Source organism: Musca vetustissima, unplaced genomic scaffold (genome assembly GCF_032173495.1).
Source record: "Musca vetustissima isolate MV318-11 ecotype Yass unplaced genomic scaffold, APGP_CSIRO_Mvet_v1 utg20142, whole genome shotgun sequence".
Lineage (NCBI taxonomy): Eukaryota > Metazoa > Arthropoda > Insecta > Diptera > Muscidae > Musca > Musca vetustissima.
In genome coordinates this window covers 309,076-329,855 of record NW_026882995.1, presented here as the reverse complement: position 1 = coordinate 329,855, position 20,780 = coordinate 309,076, and the positions used below count along the sequence as shown (strand labels likewise).

General features: G+C 36.6%; 6 protein-coding genes across 6 annotated transcripts; 2 read left to right on the top strand and 4 right to left on the bottom strand.

Moving 5' to 3' along the window:
• The first annotated feature begins 1,371 nt into the window (after positions 1 to 1,371).
• On the top strand, positions 1,372 to 2,279 carry LOC133329747 (protein saal1). Its single transcript, XM_061538214.1, has 3 exons — positions 1,372 to 1,527; positions 1,594 to 2,189; positions 2,267 to 2,279. Exons 1-3 carry the CDS (start codon positions 1,372 to 1,374, stop codon positions 2,277 to 2,279), a joined length of 765 nt encoding a protein of 254 aa, XP_061394198.1.
• A 4,343-nt stretch (positions 2,280 to 6,622) lies between these two features.
• LOC133329746 (protein FAM185A) lies at positions 6,623 to 7,943 on the bottom strand. Its single transcript, XM_061538213.1, has 3 exons — positions 7,341 to 7,943; positions 7,086 to 7,272; positions 6,623 to 7,017 (listed from the first exon to the last, which is right to left on the bottom strand). The coding sequence occupies exons 1-3, from the start codon at positions 7,941 to 7,943 to the stop codon at positions 6,623 to 6,625; spliced, it is 1,185 nt and encodes a 394-aa protein (XP_061394197.1).
• A 1,441-nt stretch (positions 7,944 to 9,384) lies between these two features.
• On the top strand, positions 9,385 to 10,156 carry LOC133329735 (transcription elongation factor SPT4). Its single transcript, XM_061538202.1, has 3 exons — positions 9,385 to 9,464; positions 9,524 to 9,686; positions 10,021 to 10,156. The coding sequence occupies exons 1-3, from the start codon at positions 9,396 to 9,398 to the stop codon at positions 10,137 to 10,139; spliced, it is 351 nt and encodes a 116-aa protein (XP_061394186.1). The 5' UTR covers positions 9,385 to 9,395; the 3' UTR covers positions 10,140 to 10,156.
• A 2,062-nt stretch (positions 10,157 to 12,218) lies between these two features.
• LOC133329745 (uncharacterized) lies at positions 12,219 to 13,411 on the bottom strand. The gene has a single exon (XM_061538211.1). It carries the CDS (start codon positions 13,407 to 13,409, stop codon positions 12,219 to 12,221), a length of 1,191 nt encoding a protein of 396 aa, XP_061394195.1. The 5' UTR covers positions 13,410 to 13,411.
• A 735-nt stretch (positions 13,412 to 14,146) lies between these two features.
• Positions 14,147 to 14,410, bottom strand: LOC133329749 (bolA-like protein 2). Its single transcript, XM_061538216.1, has one exon. It carries the CDS (start codon positions 14,408 to 14,410, stop codon positions 14,147 to 14,149), a length of 264 nt encoding a protein of 87 aa, XP_061394200.1.
• A 3,191-nt stretch (positions 14,411 to 17,601) lies between these two features.
• On the bottom strand, positions 17,602 to 19,816 carry LOC133329744 (ceramide-1-phosphate transfer protein). Its single transcript, XM_061538210.1, has 3 exons — positions 19,698 to 19,816; positions 19,370 to 19,590; positions 17,602 to 17,898 (listed from the first exon to the last, which is right to left on the bottom strand). Exons 1-3 carry the CDS (start codon positions 19,814 to 19,816, stop codon positions 17,603 to 17,605), a joined length of 636 nt encoding a protein of 211 aa, XP_061394194.1. The 3' UTR covers position 17,602.
• Between the last annotated feature and the right edge of the window lie 964 nt (positions 19,817 to 20,780).

Genomic DNA, 20,780 nt, shown 5'->3' with positions numbered 1-20,780 from the left:
CTACCAGAAGAAGTTCTTCTCGCAGATGACCAGAACACTTTTTACGGAAGACCAGATGTTCTTCTCATAGAACACCAGAATTAAATCCCGAATTACTTCGCATTGAAAAGCGGAAGCTCTTCTCGGAAGCTCTTCAGAAGACCAGAAGAAGTTCAGATCAGATGTTCTTCTTATAACAAAACCGGAAGCTAAAAAAATCCAGAAATACTTATCTTGGAATACCTAGAATTCTTCTCTTAGATGACCAAAACCCAGGAAGCCTTCTCATGGTAGATCATACTAACAGGTATTTTCATAGCCGACCAGTAGGTCTTTTTTAAAAGAACCAGAAGATCTTCACACAAATGTCCAGAAGCTCTTCATACGTACGATCACAAGGTCTTCTTATAAAAAGCAAGATGTTTTTCATATAATAATACAGAAGAATAATACTGAAGCAGACCAGGAAGCCTTCACTTAAAAGACCAGAATATATTTTTTTAATAGAAGACCAGAATATCAGAATGTTTTCTGGCAGGAAACTGCTGGATATTCATATAGGTGACAGGAAAGTCTTTCAATAGAAGACTAAAAGATAACACAAGAAAATCTTCTTATAGAATACCAGAAGGTCCTGTTTTTAAAGACCCCAAAAGTAGGAATTCTTCTAGAAGATCAGGAGTTCTTTTCATAGCATAGAAGATCAGGAGTTCTTTTCATAGCATACCGGGAATTCTTCACGTAAAAGTCCAGAAGGTATTTTTAATAGAATACCAGGAAGTATTTTTATGTAAGATCAGAAGATTTTCTGGCTGGAACCTGTATGGTATTCATATATGTGACAGGAAAGTCTTCCTATAGAAGGCTAAAAGATAAGACGGGAAAGTCTTCTTATAGTATACCAGAAGATCCTGTTTTTAAAAACCAAAAATTAATCTTGTAGATTGGCTTCTAAGAAGAGAGTAGAAGAAGAAGGGAAAGTCTTCTTATAGTATACCAGAAGATCCAGTTTTTAAAAACCAAAAATTATTCTTGTAGATTGGCTTTTTAGAAGAGATTAGAAGAGACAGTAGGACTTCGTATTAAAAGTCAGGAGGACTTCATATTAGATGATTATATTTCAAGGTCTTCTTATGGTAGATTAAAAGTTCATTTTATAAAAGTCCAGAAGGTATTCTTCTGAAATATCAAAAAAATACTGGACGACGAAATAATTTTTCGCCCCAAACAAAAACTTTTTGCAATGAATGTGCGCACAGAGTTGTATTTTTTGCTGGAATTCGCTCTGCAAGACCATCTGATACATGACGACGGGTCATGAGCGTCTGTATACAAAACAAACTTTTGTTTGGAACGACGACGACCGACAGACAGACGGCTGCCTACTTGAAGATGTCTTCACCACAGACAAAAGAAGAAAAATCCAATGATTCCAACGGCACTAAAAATCCGGAAAATAATAAAACTGTTGTGGATACCGAGAGTGCCTCCTGTAATCCCACATTACCGGATGCAGATGCCGAGGGTACAGATATACAGCTTTTAAAGGTAAGCGGTACATTTCAAAGAGTCTACATTGGATTGTTATTAAAATTTTCTTTTGTATATCCATAGGGTGATGCCATTGGAGATACCCTGTACAGTGAACGTTTCGTATTGAATACCTTGTTAAAATTGGCCGAAGTTAAAAAAGATCTGCAAAATGAAGAGGAGGTGGAGCGGGATTTATGTTCCCTGTGGGATATGACAATTGAAAGGGATGTGGTATTGTTCCTTTTGGAACAGGATGTTTTGGAAATATTTTCCGGCATCATAAGGACCACAGAGGATAAACGTCTATCGGAAATTTTGGTGGGCATTTTGGCCAATATGTGTAATGTACAAGAAACACGCGACCAATTGGAACAGCAAGAAGAAACTGTACAGGTGCTGTTGGAACTAAGCTCCTGCTTAGATTCCCTTACACTGGAACAATTGATGCGTCTCTTTGCAGTGGTATTTGTCAAAGTGAAAGAGTCCAGCGTTACCATGTGGTACAATTATCTGCTGAAATGCGATCAATTTGTTAAAAATATTTGCTTTATATTGGCAAGTGCTGCCAATAATACCCTGGTCCTGCAGACCATGGAAACCCTGAATGCCATATTGGCCAAATTTGCTGTAATGGATGATGACGATGAAGATGGAAAGACGAAGGACGATATAAAAGTGCCTACATTTGAGAAAGTTTTCGTTGATACAACTTTAGTGGGGGCGACCATTGAGGGCTTGCAATCCCTGCACAAAGATGTTGCCAGTAATTTGGATAATTACGATAGCATTGCCGAAAGTGTACTTAAAGGAAATCAAACATTTTGTAATATCCATAGTATATTGAGTCAATACGAGGAGATCAGCAGGGAGTCATATGCCTCGTTTAATGCTGAAATGTTAATGTGTCTGAAGGAGATTCTGAAGACTGTCGATGATGAACCCAGTGCATGGCAACAATATGAAACAATTGTTTTGGATAGTATAAATGATATATTAAGGGTAAGAAGAAGAATTAATAAAATTAATTTACAACTTTCAATTAAAATTAATTTAAAATTGTATTTTTTATTTCATAACCACCTTTCAGGTTCTCAACAACCCATTCGATTTGGAAATTGCACAAAAACTACTCAAACTCCATTATAAAATCTCTCTGACCCTCGAGGAACGTTTAAAAAAGTCAACCGCTAAAACAAACGATTTCGAAAATGATACATCAGATGAAGAAAATAATACCAATTTTGAATTAATACTCAGCACAGTATTGAGTACGATTTTATTTATTATCTTGAAAACAGATGATCAGACATTGGAACAATGCTTTACAATATGTCCCAGAAAATATGCCCTTAAAGTTATGGACACTTTTACACAACCAATTGAAAATGAATCACTGAAAATGTGCTATTCCAAATTAAAAGATATTCTCAAAATTTAAAGTAATTAATTTAAGTGCCATAATGTAGAGATTTTTAAAGCAACATTTAAAACAAAGTATTTATTAAGATTTTTTCTTTATATAAAAAAATTCTGTTTTGTAGTCAAAATTAAAATAAATTTTACAAATATGGGTGATCAAAAGTAACTAAAGAAAAAATTAGGAAAAATAAAACAAATTTTTGGAACAATGCAAAATGTTAATGGATTTTTATTTACTGAAGAAAGTCTTTATAGACGATTTGAAGGGAGTCTTTATAGACGAGCTGAAAGAGCTGAAAGGGAGTCTTTATAGACGAGCTGAATGGGAGTCTTTATAGACGAGCTGAATGGGAGTCTTTATAGACGAGCTGAATGGGAGTCTTTATAGACGAGCTGAATGGGAGTCTTTATAGACGAGCTGAATGGGAGTCTTTATAGACGAGCTGAATGGGAGTCTTTATAGACGAGCTGAATGGGAGTCTTTTTATAGACGAGCTGAATGGGAGTCTTTATAGACGAGCTGAATGGGAGTCTTTATAGACGAGCTGAATGGGAGTCTTTATAGACGAGCTGAATGGGAGTCTTTATAGACGAGCTGAATGGGAGTCTTTATAGACGAGCTGAATGGGAGTCTTTATAGACGAGCTGAATGGGAGTCTTTATAGACGAGCTGAATGGGAGTCTTTATAGACGAGCTGAATGGGAGTCTTTATAGACGAGCTGAATGGGAGTCTTTATAGACGAGCTGAATGGGAGTCTTTATAGACGAGCTGAATGGGAGTCTTTATAGACGAGCTGAATGGGAGTCTTTATAGACGAGCTGAATGGTAGTCTTTATAGACGAGCTGAATGGGAGTCTTTATAGACGAGCTGATAAGTTTTCCATCTCTATTCGTTCACTCGAATCTAAATTTTATCAAATTTAGTACAGTTGTTTTGACTTACCTGCATAAATAACACTTGCAACTATTTCTGTGCAGGAAAGTGAAAAGTGCAGATATCTGATATAATATACCTGCCTCGACGTGCACATAAGTGATATTGCTGCATAATCCGGGGTCAATGACCCTTAATCCGGATTAAACCTTAATCAGGGGTCAATGACCCTTAATCCGGATTAAACCTTAATCCGGGTCAATGACCCTTAATCCCGATTAATCCTTAATCCGGGGTCAATGACCCTTAATCCGGATTAAACCTTAATCCGGTGTCAATGACCCTCAATCCGGATTAAGCCTTAATCCGGGGTCAATGACACTTGCAACTATTTCTGTGCAGGAAAGTGAAAAGTGCAGATATCTGATATAATATACCTGCCTCAACGTGCACGTAAGTGATATTGCAGCATAATCCGGGGGCAATGACCCTTAATCCGGATTAAACCTTAATCCGGGGTCAATGACCCTTAATCCGGATTAAACCTTAATCCGGTGTCAATGACCCTCAATCCGGATTAAGCCTTAATCCGGGATCAATGACCCTTAATCCGGATTAAGCCTTAATTCGGGGTCAATGACCCTTAATCCGGATTAAGCCTTAATCCGGTTTAGTACGGATTACCTGCATTTTCTGTGCAGGAAAGTGAAAAGTGCAGATATCCTGCCTCGACGTGCACATAAGTGATATTGCTGCATAATCCGGGGTCAATGACCCTTAATCCGGATTAAACCTTAATCAGGGGTCGATGACCCTTAATCCGGATTAAACCATAATCCGGGGTCAATGACCCTTAATCCGGATTAAACCTTAATCCGGTGTCAATGACCCTCAATCCGGATTAAGCCTTAATCCGGGGTCAATGACACTTGCAACTATTTCTGTGCAGGAAAGTGAAAAGTGCAGATATCTGATATAATATACCTGCCTCAACGTGCACGTAAGTGATATTGCTGCATAATCCGGGGGCAATGACCCTTAATCCGGATTAAGCCTTAATCCGGTGTCAATGACCCTCAATCCGGATTAAGCCTTAATCCGGGGTCAATGACCCTTAATCCGGGGGCAATGAACCTTAATCCGGATTAAACCTTAATCCGGGGTCAATGACCCTTAATCCGGATTAAGCCTTAATCCGGTGTCAATGACCCTCAATCCGGATTAAGTCTTAATCCGGGGTCAATGACCCTTAATCCGGATTAAGGCTTAATCCGGAGTAAGGGTCATTAACCCCAGATTAAGGGTCATTGACCCCGGATTAAGGCTTAATCCGGATTGAGGGACATTGACACCGGATTAAGGTTTAATCCGGATTAAGGGTCATTGACCCCGGATTATGGTTTAATCCGGATTGAGGGTCATTGACACCGGATTAAGGTTTAATCCGGATTAAGGGTCATTGACACCGGATTAAGGCTTAATCCGGATTAAGGGTCATTGCCCCCGGATTATGCAGCGATATCACTTACGTGCACGTTGAGGCAGGTATATTATATCAGATATCTGCACTTTTCATTGACCCTTAATCCGGATAAGCCTTAATCCGAGGTCAATGACCCTTAATCCGGGGTCAATGACCCTTAACCAAGGTCAAGGTTTAGTGCGGATTAAGGGTCATTGACCCCGGATTAGGCTTAATCCGGATTAAGTGTCATTGACCCTGGATTAAGTGTCATTGATCCCGGATTAAGCTTAATCCGGATTAAAGGTCATTCACCCCGGATTATGGGATATTGACCCGGATTAAGGCTAATCCGGATTAAGGGTCATTGACCCCGGATTAGGCTAATCCGGATTAAGGGTCATTGACCCCGGATTAGGCTAATCCGGATTAAGGTTCATTGACCCCGGATTAGGCTAATCCGGATTAAGGATCATTGACCCCAGATTACGCTAATCCGGATTAAGGGTCATTTACCCTGGATTAAGGGTCATTGACCCCGGATTAAGAGTCATTGACCCCGCATTATGCAGCAATTTATCTTACGTGCACGTTGAGGCAGGTAAATTACTTCAGATGTCTGCAGATTTCAGATATCTGCACTTTTCAGATATCTGCAGTTTTGAGATATCTGCACTTTTCAAATAGCTGCCCTTTTCAGATAGCTGCACTTTTCAGATATCTGCACTTTTCTGATATCTGCACTTTGCAGATATCTGCATTTTTAAATATCTGAGCTTTTCAGATATTTGCACTTTTCAGATATCTGCACTTTTCAGATAACTGCACTTTTCAGATATCTGATCTTTTCAGATATCTGCACTTTTCAGAATATCTGCACTTTTCAGATATCTGAACTTTTCACTTTCCTGTAAAGAAGTAGTAGTTACTGTTAGAGTACATGGATTGAGGTGGTATTAGAAAATCGAACATATAAGTACGAAAAGTACTAAATATGGTACAATTTAGATCTATGTGAACGGATAGGACTGGGATCCTGAAATTTCTGATTAAAGTTACTGTTGGAGTGAAGAATTGAAGAAGTTTTGGAAAATCGAACGTACGTCTAGGAAAAGTAATAAATGGTACTAAAGTTTGTACAATTTCAGATTAAGATTATTATTGGAGTGTTCGAATGAGGTAGTTTTGGAAATTCGTACTTATTGGTACGTAAATAGTCTTTATAGACGAGTTGAAGGCAGTAATAAATTAAAGAAAAACCTTGCAAATTTTATTTTAATAAAAATAAATAAAATTTTCAATATTTTTTTATTAATATTAAAATTTAAAAAACGAAAAACACCTATTAACTATTTACATTGCATTGTTATTATTGTTATTATTCTTTTGATTTTGCTGCATTTTTAAACGTAACATATCCGCCCATGATGATTTACCCAATGTCAATGGACTATTAACATTTACCTCTAACTTACACTCTTGTTCCTTGTCTTTGGGCCATTTAAAACATTGTTTATTTTCCGAAAGACCTTCATTTAAATGCTGAAGTGAAGGATCCAATGTTATGCCCGAATTCTTATTTTGCAAATTCGCCAATATCGAAGTATTATTTTCAATGTCATCGGAAATGTTTATAACAATCGATTTGGCTTGATTTGATTTAATACAATTTTCACCATTCAGTTCGGATAATTGTAGCTCCATAGCAGTACCATTAAAGTTGACATTTAAATTGCCATGGACGCCAGCTGGAAAAGGAATGTTGTTTTATAAAAAAATATATTTTATAAATTTGAATTATTTATATTCGACTTACTCATTTTCAAATTCCCTTCGGCTTGTTGTACATTAACCTGACTAGTCTTGTGTATATTTTTCAAGTCCAAATCGCCCGCATTCGTTTCGAAAACTGATGACTCGACATAACAGCAATTTGTTGTGATATTACCATTGTCGGTCTTACAGAGGATCTCATCACCTTGGAGTTTGTCTAAAATAATGTGCTAAAATGTGTAAAAATCAAATATTATAATTTATTTTATAGTCATCGAATATAAGCTATTGGACTTACACCATTATTATTGGTTACGATTTTCGTTCGCTTGCCCAGCAAAAGACCACGACTAAACACATTCCCATTGACACTCTCAACGCTGATCTCCTCCGCCTTGACATCCGATACACTTATATAATTTTCCGCTTTTAATTTGAGGAAATCCCCGAAAATTTTCGATATATTTGCACCACTATTCGATGTAGCCTCTAAACTTGCCTTAACCGGCACTTCCAGTTCACAAAAGAAATCTCCCGTATCATCCTTTAATTTCTTAACCACAACCTCCACATTATTCTCATCATCGCTAACATTAACCTCCATAGAGGCGGGACAATTTTTGGCTGGACCACCATGCAGCTGGGCAATGAAAACATCACCATTTGGATATTCATGAACATCTGCTGAACGGACTTTTAAAAATATATCCGATATCACTTTGACATTACACGTCGGACTGAGATACCTCAGTGTTTCCTGATGAACGAATTTCTTCATAGCCTCAGTTTTGGACGGGGATGATGAGGATTTCTTCGATGTGGTTGTCGTCGGTCGGGCATAAAATCGCAATGAGCAACAGGTCCGTTGTAAAAATGGCGCCACCGGACGCAATGTCAGCATTATTTTGGAGTGGAAAGTAAAGGAATTTTCAATTGTTTATTAAATAACCTAGTCGCAGAGCAAATTTGCCCCCAATATTTTTCAGAATGAAAACAAGGCGAATTCGCCGGGAATGTTTACATTTAAATGCAGGGTTATTTAGGTACGTTTTGGGCACAAGGGTTTACAAGACGACAGCTGGTGATTGGGTTCAAAAAGGCGGTAACGCTGAAGGGGGCCTTTTTACATGAGTCTTTTTAAGCGAGCTGAAGGGAGTCTTTATAGACGAGCTGAAGGGAATATTTATAGACGATCTTAAAGGGATTCTATAGACGAGCTGAAAGGGTGTCTTTATAGACAAGCTCAAGGGTGTCTTTATAGACAAGCTGAAAGGGAGTCTTTATAGACGAGCTGAAGGGGAGTCCTTATAGACGAGCTGAAGGGGAGTCCTTATAGACGACCTGAAGGGAGTCTTTATAGACGACCTGAAGGGAGTCTTTATAGACGACCTGAAGGGAGTCTTTATAGACGACCTGAAGGGAGTCTTTATAGACGACCTGAAGGGAGTCTTTATAGACGACCTGAAGGGAGTCTTTATAGACGACCTGAAGGGAGTCTTTATAGACGACCTGAAGGGAGTCTTTATAGACGACCTGAAGGGAGTCTTTATAGACGACCTGAAGGTAGTCTTTATAGACGACCTGAAGGTAGTCTTTATAGACGACCTGAAGGGAGTCTTTATAGACGACCTGAAGGGAGTCTTTATAGACGACCTGAAGGGAGTCTTTATAGACGACCTGAAGGTTTCTTTATAGCCGAGTCGATGGAAGTCTTTATAAATGAGCTAAAGGGAGTCTTTTTAGTCGAGCAAAACACCGCTATTATTTCAAAATTTCTTTTTCTCGTGAGCTTTCATTTTATCCCAATTAGATTTCTGCAAATACTGACTCTTTTCGCCATCCTCCCACATTGTGTGCGTAAACTCTAACGCCATTAAACAATGTGTTCACGCCGTTATGCCTTCGAATGCCAAATCGACTATGATCTCTTTGTTTTTGGCATTTGTTTACCGCTATTCGAGAGTTAAAGTCGACTTTTAGACTTGTCGATGTTTGCCTCTGATCAAAAAGTTGACTTTTACCAAATAATGCAATTTAATTACAAATTTAAATTGTCGTTTGGCGTTCTCAACATGCATACAACAACGCCGTCACACATTAACATTATGGCTCGGTTCTCTGACTGCAGCTGCTGTGAGTGTTGTGTTGTAAACAATACGGGTTCTCTTAGTCTCCCTCCCACATCATTCGTAAACTTTCAGTCATTTTGTCTTCTCCTCCCATTCGTTAGCATGTGGAACGTTTTTCATTTTGTTTAATTTTACTGTTATTCCTACCATTTCTCGACAATTCGCCAGCTGCGTGTTTTTTAACAATTGTGTGAACAAAAACATAATATTAACAATTTTACAGAATGTCTTTCGATACGATACCAAAAGATCTACGTGGTTTACGTGCATGCTTGGTGTGCTCCCTAATTAAGGTAAGTTCATTTACTTAAATTAATGTGGAATAGAAACAAATTAATATTTATTTTCACAGACGTTCGATCAATTTGAATATGATGGCTGCGACAATTGCGATGAATTTTTGCGCATGAAAAACAACAAGGACAATGTTTATGATCATACGAGTAACAATTTCGATGGATTGATTGCTTTGATGAGTCCTGAGGATTCTTGGGTTGCCAAGTGGCAGAGAATAGGTGAGTAATGATGAACATTTTTACAGATTTCTTCCAGAAACAAGGAACAAGTGTTTGGGCTCCACTCGTATCACATTGAATTACAATTAAATGTATGGCTTTAACCAAGGTTTTCAAGAAATATGCATTTCCCCCACATAAAATGTATACCCCCGTGATCAGCTCACCAAGGCATACTTACGAGTGCAGCCTCTAAACTTGACTTAAGCCCTAAAAGATTATGAGATGTGGCATGAAATTGCAAGTTCTGCATGTTTGTAGGAAATTTACATAACTAATTTGGCTATCTCTAATTGTAATTATGCCTTTTTAAAACGATTTTTTGTGTTTTTAGGCCGTTTTACTCGAGGAATATATGCCATATCTGTATCGGGAACATTGCCACAAGCAACATTGCGAGAAATGAAAAGTCGAGGCATACCCTACAGACCCAGAGATACAAGTCAACGCTAAGAGAGTTATGGGAACTGGAAAAGCATTCATGTAAGTACAATTTTTGCCATGGAACTTTATTAACTTCTATGTCATAAGTTTTATTGTAAATATTGTAGAAAATTAATATAGGTACATTTGGTAGAATAATACGTTTAAAGTAACTGCTGATTTCATGGTGTGTCTTCTTCATAACTCTTCAAACATAAATTCATTGTGGACCCAAGCAGCCCCTTATCGCAGTATAGCTGGCTCCGTTATGATAATAGTTAACATGGCACACCAATTTTTTTTAACTACAACTATGTAACTACTTTACTAGGAGTCATTCTGATTAAATCGTGTCATTGAGCGTGGAATTAGAAACAAAATAGCATGTCTCCAATAGACCCCTCACACGGATGGACAAAAACCTTTAATGTGAGATTTTACAGGTTATTGAACAATCTCCTAACCTAGGTCCCGACCAAATTAAGCAAAATAACAGAAAATTCTTCGACAAACTAAGTGAATTTTGAAACCCGATGTAGACCAAATTACACTTGATTCTACAATACGAAATTATCACACGTGAAATGAAGTGGGAACAAGTCTAGTTTAGGGTCCCCTCGCGGATCGTTTTGCAACTTTTACCACATGTAAACCTTTGGGCTCTGATTACTATGGTATGGATTAAAACTTTCTCCTATGGATAGGTGGCAGCTCCGGCTACGTGATCGCACCTCCCTTTAATTTAAATAGTGTTTTTGTAATAAGGACTTCGAACGCTTTAAATCGATACCCATATTGCCTCAGTAAATGTTAAAAACCGTGAGAACATATATGGGTCCCTACGAAACTTTGGAGGCCCATATCTCCGGAAATACCGATTACCCCAAGAAACAGGACCCCAAGGACTACATGTAAAAATTTCAACACGATCCTCGGGGGGCTCTAAACTAGACTTAAGCCATGAAATGATTACCAGTTGAGTCTGGGCTTGGCCAAAAATTTAACCTAATTTGTACGCGTTTTGCGAAAAGTCTTCCATCTTCGTTTTGATGAAAAATGTAGCATACAGACTTTACAGTTGAAAAATTATCCTATGCACTTTAAATCGTGTAGAGGCTATTCCCAATCGTGGACACATACGGACCATTTTTTTAAAACTGTCCTAAACAATGACAAACTTTTCCTGAATCCCCGAAATATGCATTTGTAAAACAGGACCTAATTTTTGATGCGTAGACGTTTTATATCCAAGAACGGAAATTCTAATGACAGCTACTTTCGTTGAAAATATAATTAAAAAATTCAAAATACCATACATAGAACGACATCGTTCAAGGTGGGGCTACAAAAATATATAGCATTTTCAATACCAACCAATGTGCGAAATTTCAAAAGCTCTATCTTAAATATCGTAAGTTCTATTGTGATTTTCAAAAACAGCCAGATTTGAGCTTCGAAGACTTCAATAATTCGTAATAACATTTTATAATATAAGCGGGTTATTATTTCATTTCATTTATTAAGCATAGTAACAAAGCCAAATAGGCTTTTACTGTAGTAATATAATGCGAATATTAACCTACAAATAATTATCTATATTGTAATTAATTAAGGCTTTTTGGCTTGGCTTTGAAATGAATAAATAAATAATAATAATGAGTATGACCCGAATCCCAACAATGTGAACTTATAATAAATGATCATTTTATTATTACTGGCTAATATCTTTATTAAAAAAACAGCCTATATTTTGTCAGGACTTTCCCAATAAACCCTAATTGGCTATTAACTTTCAATCTCTACTTTGTTATTTGCAGGATATCGACGCCAATACTATTTCTACTTTTCTCCAGGAGTTATACTGACTGAAATCAACACAGATTTACCGACATCATTCACATTTGGAGAAGAGAGGGAAACACTTGCTTTACAATATAGATATTTAAAAAAATACAAATACTTTATTACACAAAAAAGGATTACAAAATTTAATAAAAAAATTAAAAAATAATATACAAACATTTAAGTACATACAACACACTACATATACAATAAAAATAATTTATTTCGTTCGTGAACACCTTCAAGTGTAGTTCATCATATTCGATCCTACAATGGCTCCATGCGTAACCCCTCACCTCCAGCCGTGGTGGCATGTACTCCAAAGCCAGCACCTTCTAATTCTTCTTTCAATTTCCAATAGACTTCATTGCTGGCATAATTCTCCGGCAACAGGACAATAGCATAACCACCAGCACCGGCTCCAGTTATTTTACTAAAGAAGCCACGCTTGAAGGCAATCGAAAATATTTGTTCCAATTTGGGATGTGTTACACCGATGGCTTTCATGAGATCATTGTTGATTTGAAATAGCCGTTCAAGTTTTTCGAATTTTTCACTATCATCCTGGCATGTACCGAAATTCTCATAGAGCGGGATGGCAGTATTTACCAAGGCTTCACAGGCATTCCAAATGGCATTTATCACTTCGGGGAATGTTTCACCTAAATGTCTGACCTTTGCCACAATATCGGCAGTTGATCGTTTTACTTTACTATCGACGAGTAGGATGTGAAGGGGACGTAAAATTTTCACGGGTTGAAAACCTTGGCCTTTGACAAAACGCAGCATACCACCATAGGTACATACGGTGTTATCTATGCCCGACGGTGTGCCGTGCATAACTCGTTCCGATTCAAATGCCCACATGGAAATTAATTGTTGATTTTCTTCCTCTTTATAGTTGGCCAAGTCAAAATGTTGGGCATAGGCCAAGAAGGCAGATGCCAAAGCGGCTCCATATGAAGCAGAGCTGCCCAAGCCGGCTCCAATATTCAACTCTGTGTCAATGGTGATGGTAAAGGGTGTTTCCAGTTGCAAATCCTTGATGGGTGATGACAATATGGCTCCCGCCAATAAATAATAAATTGAAATAAAGGCCTTTTGGGTCTGCTGCTTTTTCGGTGAACCCAAGTCGACAACATCATCCTGTTGTTTGGCCAATTCCAAACGAACTTCTTCCAACAGCTGTACCGCATTTTCCAGACTGCATTCGGGAAACTTGGAACGACAGTGTTTTAAGAAATTATTGAAGTTGGCTATGTCAATTTCAAAACTCGTATTTAAGGCCTCCAATTTGAAAGTGACGACTTTGTTGTTCTTCGTGTCTTCTGTTGCCGTTTGGAATTTGAGGGTTGTGCCCACACCCACGACTGCAGCCAAAGCTGGTTTGTGATAGACCACTGCATGTTCGCCATGCAAAATGATCTTGCCAGGTGATTTGACTTGGAAATTCAACATTATATAATAATTGTTGTATACAAACGAAACGAGACCAAACAATGAACTCGCTGATGACTTCACAAGATAAACTGGGCTTCGCTCCCTCTTTGAAATGAAAAGAAAAAAAAACAAAACGGCAACAACTAAACCCGAATCGGAATACCAATTAGACAACTTTGATCTCAACTTCTAACAATACTACTACGCTGATGATGATGATAACGACTTTGATGGATGTCTATGGAACGGCAGTCTAATGCTGGCCTTTTTTTCTTGTGTGCGTATGTAAAACAAAAATAATTATTTAAATATTACAACACAACCAAGCTGAGCTTAAACCCGACTGCTGATTGACTGACAATGTTGAAGTTTATGTTCGCTCCCCAAAAACACTTTCACTTCTTGTTCGTCTCGCTTCAGACAATGGACTACTCGACGAAACCAATGAACTGAACTACCACCACACAACAAAAACTGTTTTGCCTGTTACGGATGCAGTCTTGTTTCGTTTTTTATTATTATTTCGCTTTATTTCTATCTTTATTTTTTGTTTTGTATTTTTTTACTTTTAACAACTGTTCGTTACGTCGGTTCATAAACAACTGGTTGGTTCAGCAGCCAAACAACATCGTCGTCGACATAATCTCTGCTCTCCTCCTCAATTACCTTACCAACCACATTGGCCATTGACAACTTTTGTTGTTGTTTTTGGTTTCTGAACCGCAAAGTTGTCTCTCTCTTCTATCTGCATTTATTTATTTCTCTTGCTGCACTTTCTCCCACTCTTCTGGCGTATAGGATTTCTGAGAAAAGGCATGGATTTCTTTCAGCTCTTCGGCCAGCACGGTGTTGACTAAACGATGTTTCTGCAGCATTTTTAGGCCCTTGAATTTTTCCGATACAATTATGACACTGAATTTGGCACCACAACCATCCGAATCATCAACCGCATGTACATATTGGGCCTCAAGTTCTTTGGTCAGTTTATCTTCAAGGTATTTCACTGTATATTTGCTCATGATTGGGGGAGTTACGATGGTATTGTTGGGAATCGGCCGGTGTGAGTTTGTGTTTGTTTACAAAATGAACGCACGTCACTTGTTTTTTCTAGAATATTAAAAGAGTTAACTTTGGTTAAGTTTTATTTGTTGTTGACAACAATATTCTCCACTCATATGGCATGCAAAAAAAACCTGTTCCTTACCGGTTTGTGTTTGGCAATTACCTGACGGAAGCAAAAATGAAAAACGTTCCACCTGGTATAACCGAATATTACGAATTAGGTTTTTACAACACAACACACACATCAGCTGCAGTCAGAGAACCGAGCCATACTGAAATGTTAATGTGTGACGGCGTTGTTATATGCATGTTGACAACGCCAAACGACAATTTAAAAATTAGTTTTGAACAGGTTTGAAAAAAATCGAAAGATCTAAAAGTCGATTTTTGCGCTCGACTATGTGTCCTAGTTGACAACAATATTCCCCACCCATATGGCATACAAAAAAACCGATGTTCCTTAGTCATGATTTAGATTAAGCGAGTTTACTTGCGGCGAGTCTTTATTTGTAGGCGAGAGGGGCAAGGCAATAGAAATGAAAAAAATTGCTTGTACCGACAATTTTCTGGCAATTCGTTTTGTGTATTTCGTATTTGTTGACATTTTATATATATTTAAATGTGAAAAAACAACAAATAGAAAACTATTTTGGAAGCCGAATTGCCTTGTATAGACCCATGAAGCAAGTTCAAAATAGAACGACAAGAGTTGCCGCAAGTAAACTCGCCTAATCTAAATCAAGACTTAACGGTCTGTGTGGCGGAGTATGAAGCCGTTGGGCAAATACCAACGGCGTACAGTAGTTAAAGGTGACATTTGGTGTTTAACGATAAAGGCGTCGAATGTGTTTACAATGGCTTTGCAGCAATTGGTAAATTGGCGCCTTTTGATGTCGACTTGCTCAGTTGTGATTTTATTTGTGTAACAGTTCATTATTTGTGTAACAGATTTGTGTAACAGTTCAAAATCGTTTAAAAAAGATATTAAGTGTGTGTTAAATAATTTTAAATACTTACAAAATACGATATACTGCAAAAGTAGAGGTATTGTGCTGAAAAGTGTGATTTTTTTAAAACTATTTTGAAAAGCTCGTTGCGATCAGCCATCCACACAAATGTTGCTGAGTTCCAGGTAGGTCTCAAATGTTGCTCAGCAAAATATTAGCTTGTGTGAATAGCCCTTGTGATTTTGAACCTAGATGCAGCTAAATATCAAAACCGTTGCATATGAGCAAGATTAAGCAGAAAAAATGCGCAACTTCTTTATAAATGCCCATGACGAATAGTGTAAAAGACCGTTTGGGCAGGTAACATTTGATGTTTAACGATGAAGGCGTCGAAAGTGTTTACAATGGCTCTGCAGCAATGGGCAAATTGGCGCCTTTTGATGACGACTTGCTCAGTTGTGCTTTTATTTGTTCCATGTTAAAGGGAAATTTGTGTAACAGTGCAAAATCATTTGAAAAAGAAATATTTAGTGTGTCTTAAATAATTTGAAATAATTACAAAATATCATATTTTGCAAAAGTATAGTTATTGTGCTGAAAAGTGTGATTTTTTCTGAAAAAACGTATTTTGAAAAATTATGTACGTTTCGATCAGCCATCCACACAAATTTAGCCATGCAGCCACCAAGTCTCAAATGTTGTTCAACATTATATTAGCTTGAGTGAATAGCCCTTGTGTTTTTGAAGCTAAATGTAGATAAACATCACAACTGTTGCATATGAGCAAGATTAAGCAGAAAAATGTGCAACTTCTTTATTAATACCCATGACGAATAGTGTGCTTTGGCAAATGCCAACGGCGTACAGCAGTTACAGGTGACATTTGGTCTTTAACTATGAAGGCGTCGAAAGTGTTTACAATGGCTTTGCAGCAATGGGCAAATTGGCGCCTTTTGATGACGACTTGCTCAGTTGTGATTTTATTTGCCCCATGTTAAAGGGAAATTTGTGTTAGAGTGCAAATTTGTTTAAAAATAGATATTTAGAGTGTTCTAAATTATTTAAAAAATATATATTAATCACTTACAAAACACCATATATTGCAAACGGAATGATATTGTTGAGAATGTTGTGATTTTACTGAAAAAAAAAACGTTTTTTTAAAACGTTCGGGTTTCGTGTTGTCGTGCAAATGTTGCCAAGTTGCCAGCTTAGTCTCAAATGTTGCGCAACAAAATATTAGTTTGTGTAAATAGCCCTTGAAGCAAAAGACATCTAAACATCAAAATAAAAATCGATGCATTTGAACAGGATTAAGTAGAAAAATTGTGCAAGTTCTTTCAAAAATATCTACGAAATTGTTCTTGGCATATATCCCACAAAACCGTAAGTAAATTATTAAAGAAAATATGAAGAAACAAAATTAAATTTATAATTATTATTCTTTGCGAGGACAAAAATGTGCCGCATCGAAATATTTGCTTAGACCCCCATGTTACTTTGAACCAAAATCAGAGATTTTGCAGCCGATATTTACATACTTGTTCATTTGATTAAATTGAAGCGAATTGAATTACGGATTTAATCAACATTAAATCTGAAGTGTCAGCCGGTGTGGCCGACAGATATATACCCTCAGCCTATGGTCGGCAGAATTACACACAGGTTTTATTATCCGTTTTATATATGGGAGGTACCAAAGAGAGTAGGCCGATGGTTCCCATCTTCGGACTTGATCTAGGTTTGGAAAAATATTACAGTTTGCAAGCGAATTTAACCGCTCTATATTGGACTAACAAATTAAAAAAAGATGTTGACAATGGGTGGGGTATCAAAAGGAATTATGATTTATATTCACCATGTAAACCAAATTGTAAACAATGATAAAAGAATGAATTATGGGGCAATAGTTTAGGGAACTATGCTGATATTTATTTTTTTGTAAGGCATACAGTTTGTCAAAGGAATGTTGAATTATAAAAAAACTAACTTATATAGAATAATATTAGCACTTAATTGATTAGATAATTGTTTAAAATACAACATTTAACTATTTAAAATTGAACATTCTAGCAGCATGGTTACAAACACAATAAATTAAAAATGAAGCTAACTTATTATAGATAGGGTTGTTGTGTATATATTGTATATATATATATATATATAGAGTGGGGCACCATATGTACAGTAAAATTTGAGAATTTAAGGCAATGCATGTAAATCGTAGAGGGTATACAATGCATGAGTACGATCATAGACAATTTTAGTGTTCTTTAACATTTCTGGCAGTACTTCTATAGCTCGAGGGACATTCGTACAGACACGTTTCAATAGTTCTCCTTGAGTTGGTAGTGCGTACATAGCGACAAGAGCACCTTTCCTTACAACCCATGGATGATGTTTGGCCAGTGTATTCTCGTAGGCCACCTTACAGGTTTGATGCACCTTTTCGTTTTCTGCCAAATCAGCTAATTTGAGTAGGAATTCGTAGACAAATTCTGAAAGGAGAATAACATAGGATGAACATTTTGATTTATTTATATATTTGGGGTTAGAATAAATATTATACAGTATTTTTCGGTTAGTTGCACATCAAAATTTGCACAAATTTTTGTTCATTATAGAAATGAAATATTTTTGACCCATCATGTGGTTCAATTAAGCGTGGAAACCAATTAACCGTAGGATCAATTAACCGAAAAATACTGTATAGAAAATATAACCATAGATTTTTTTTCTAAAGAATCAAGAGATCTTATTTTAAATAAAAAAAGTGAATAAGATCTGGCTTCCACAAAAAAGCATGTATTCTATGAGACATGTTATATATATTTTGCCTTCACAAAAAAGTCCAACAAGCCTTCTTATAAAAAACCAAAAAGAAACCCAAAACATATTTTTAAAAAAGATCGAAGTTTTTTTTAGAACAATATCAAAATATAATTTCATAGAAGCCCAATAGGCCAGGCATTCTTTTAGAAGTCTAAAAGGTTATCTTAGAGAAGACCAACAGTTTTTCTCATGGAAGACCAAGAGATCTTTTAGAAAACATTAATGTTTTCTTATCAAAGACCAAAAAGTCTTCTTATTGAGGCCCAAAAAGTCTTATAAAATAAAAAAAGGTCTTTTTTATAGAACACCAAACAGTATTTATACCCTTCACCACACTGTGGTAAAGGGTATTATGCCTTTGTCGAGATAGACCAATGGATCCTTTTGAGAATATGCATAGAATTACTTTCTGAGTCGATTTATGCATGTCCCTCTGTCCATGTATTTTTGTCTAGACTGATATATGCCAAGTTTTGCTTAAATCGGTTCAGATTTAGATCTACCTCCCATATATAGTTTCGTACGATTTTATGTAAATGGTGCACCATACTGCCAATATTGGTCCGATTGAGACAAAATGTTGTACAGAGCACTGAATTAGGTCCAGATTGTAGTATGCGAAGTTTGTTCGATTGAGATAAAATTTTACATTTTGGAATACTTCCATATATTTTTTTTTTTTTTTTGAAAATCTTCTATTTGAACAATAAATGGAATACCGAAATAACTTCTCATAGAACGCCAAAGGGTCTCCTCATTGTAAACCAAAGGGATTTTCATAGAAAGCCAAATGGTATTCTCATAGAAGACCAAAAAAAACTTCTTATAGAAGACAAAAGGGTGTTCTCATGTTAGGAAAAAGTATGCTTTCGAGTATTCTAGTCTTCAATATTTCAAAGGTTGGCATTGCATATCGAGCACTATGATTTCCAAAAAGTTAATCAGTACTTTGACACTCATTTGATCATGTTCCTATCTAGTTCAAATTGCATCTGTATTCATGTTTACTTTTTTTAGTTCACATGATAAGATACCAAATTTGGTGGTGTAGTACACAATGCTTGATTTTTCATTTAACATTTCACACCACCCGCCGCTCCCCTTTTACTACCCAGCATTCTCTCTCTTTTCACATACCTAATCCTCGATGCAAACGTAATAACGTTCGACTTCCCGATACATATTTGGAATCCTTCAACAGACCCGTATCCTTTTCATATGACATCATTGTTTTGAACGTTACAAAGTTTTCAGCTTTCTCTTCATCTTTGCGAAATGTTATTAAAATATCAATTTTGTTGCGAACATCACTGCTGACAAAGCCAAAAACGCTGCCAATTAAACTGAAAAATCTGAAAACAAAAAAATACAAATGTCATGTCACAATCATCTGAATGAACAAAGATGGGAAAAAGTCCTTGTCCTTATATAGCTATGTCTGTCTGTCTCTTTGTTCAATTCATACTTCATAATTTCCTCGTAGGCCTTTAAATATTCATCCATTTGAACATCGTCCTCATCTCGCAACGAATCTTGGAATACTTGTGTCACTTTTTCAATATCGAAACGTTCTACAGCAGCCATTATTTTCTATTTTTATAAATTTATCTTTTTTTCTATTCTTTCTATTAAAACTACACGCAAAACAATTGACTTGGGTCAAGTGCTAACTCTAATTGTGTTGGAGGGGGGGTTTGACAACAGTCATAACATATGCTGCTTCTTCCCCGGTTGGTATATGTTGTCATTCATCGTAGTGTGTGAGCCCTGTTGACAAAATACATCGCTGGCTCCTTTAATGCTACTGTGTGACAATTGTTATAATAATGCCATCTCTGACGTAGCAAAGACACAAACACCTGTTATAGCAATGATGGGCAGCACTTTTACAACAATTATAGTGAATGAAAAACTATTTTCGAGAAATGTCAGCCAATAGATGGCGTCCATAGTCTAAAATATAAGTATTTTTGATAACTAAATAATTGTATCAATCTGAGCAAAATTTACCGGTATTCATAAAAAATGTCTCAGGATCATATGTAGAATATACGGGATCAATACCATATGTAATCTATAGCTGTGGAACCTATCAAACCAGAAACCCATACAAATTGAGATTAAACGTAGGAAATATAGATGAGAAATCTGTAAGATTCCAAGACGACTAAAAAAACAAATATTATTTGCCAAATATTTGAACGACGCACTTTGTTTTGCAAATAGGAACACATTAAAAATTTTCATAAAAATGTAGAATGTAAACATGAAATGGAAGCACGCCAAAAAATTATAGGTATTGACGACATTATAATTCGACATGGCCACAAACTATAAATAGATTGAAACCACATTGCAATCGTTTATGGTCCATTGATATTTTATATGCTATTTGCATACCTCATACGTATACGAATAAATACCACAAAAAATTTCATTTATAGGTTATATAATGGGCTGGCAGTTCCACGATCGCCTTTAAACTGTGTCCAAAATAGAAACAACAGGGTTCCCCTTTACTCAGACATCTGACTTCTGTATACAATTT

What these genes read in the sequence shown, in the direction of transcription:
- LOC133329747 (XM_061538214.1), top strand. Translation starts at nt 1,372, where the DNA reads ATGTCTTCACCACAGACAAAAGAAGAAAAATCCAATGATTCCAACGGC. An exon ending in CAGATATACAGCTTTTAAAG is followed by an intron (nt 1,528 to 1,593) that starts GTAAGCGGTACA and finishes GTATATCCATAG; the next exon opens with GGTGATGCCATTGGAGATAC.
- LOC133329746 (XM_061538213.1), bottom strand. Translation starts at nt 7,943, where the DNA reads ATGCTGACATTGCGTCCGGTGGCGCCATTTTTACAACGGACCTGTTGC. An exon ending in TCGTAACCAATAATAATGGT is followed by an intron (nt 7,273 to 7,340) that starts GTAAGTCCAATA and finishes TACACATTTTAG; the next exon opens with CACATTATTTTAGACAAACT. An exon ending in CGAAGGGAATTTGAAAATGA is followed by an intron (nt 7,018 to 7,085) that starts GTAAGTCGAATA and finishes TTCCTTTTCCAG; the next exon opens with CTGGCGTCCATGGCAATTTA.
- LOC133329735 (XM_061538202.1), top strand. Translation starts at nt 9,396, where the DNA reads ATGTCTTTCGATACGATACCAAAAGATCTACGTGGTTTACGTGCATGC. An exon ending in TGGTGTGCTCCCTAATTAAG is followed by an intron (nt 9,465 to 9,523) that starts GTAAGTTCATTT and finishes TTATTTTCACAG; the next exon opens with ACGTTCGATCAATTTGAATA. An exon ending in TGCCAAGTGGCAGAGAATAG is followed by an intron (nt 9,687 to 10,020) that starts GTGAGTAATGAT and finishes TTGTGTTTTTAG; the next exon opens with GCCGTTTTACTCGAGGAATA.
- LOC133329745 (XM_061538211.1), bottom strand. Translation starts at nt 13,409, where the DNA reads ATGTTGAATTTCCAAGTCAAATCACCTGGCAAGATCATTTTGCATGGC.
- LOC133329749 (XM_061538216.1), bottom strand. Translation starts at nt 14,410, where the DNA reads ATGAGCAAATATACAGTGAAATACCTTGAAGATAAACTGACCAAAGAA.
- LOC133329744 (XM_061538210.1), bottom strand. Translation starts at nt 19,816, where the DNA reads ATGGCTGCTGTAGAACGTTTCGATATTGAAAAAGTGACACAAGTATTC. An exon ending in GCCTACGAGGAAATTATGAA is followed by an intron (nt 19,591 to 19,697) that starts GTATGAATTGAA and finishes GTATTTTTTTGT; the next exon opens with TTTCAGATTTTTCAGTTTAA. An exon ending in ACGTTTGCATCGAGGATTAG is followed by an intron (nt 17,899 to 19,369) that starts GTATGTGAAAAG and finishes TTCTCCTTTCAG; the next exon opens with AATTTGTCTACGAATTCCTA.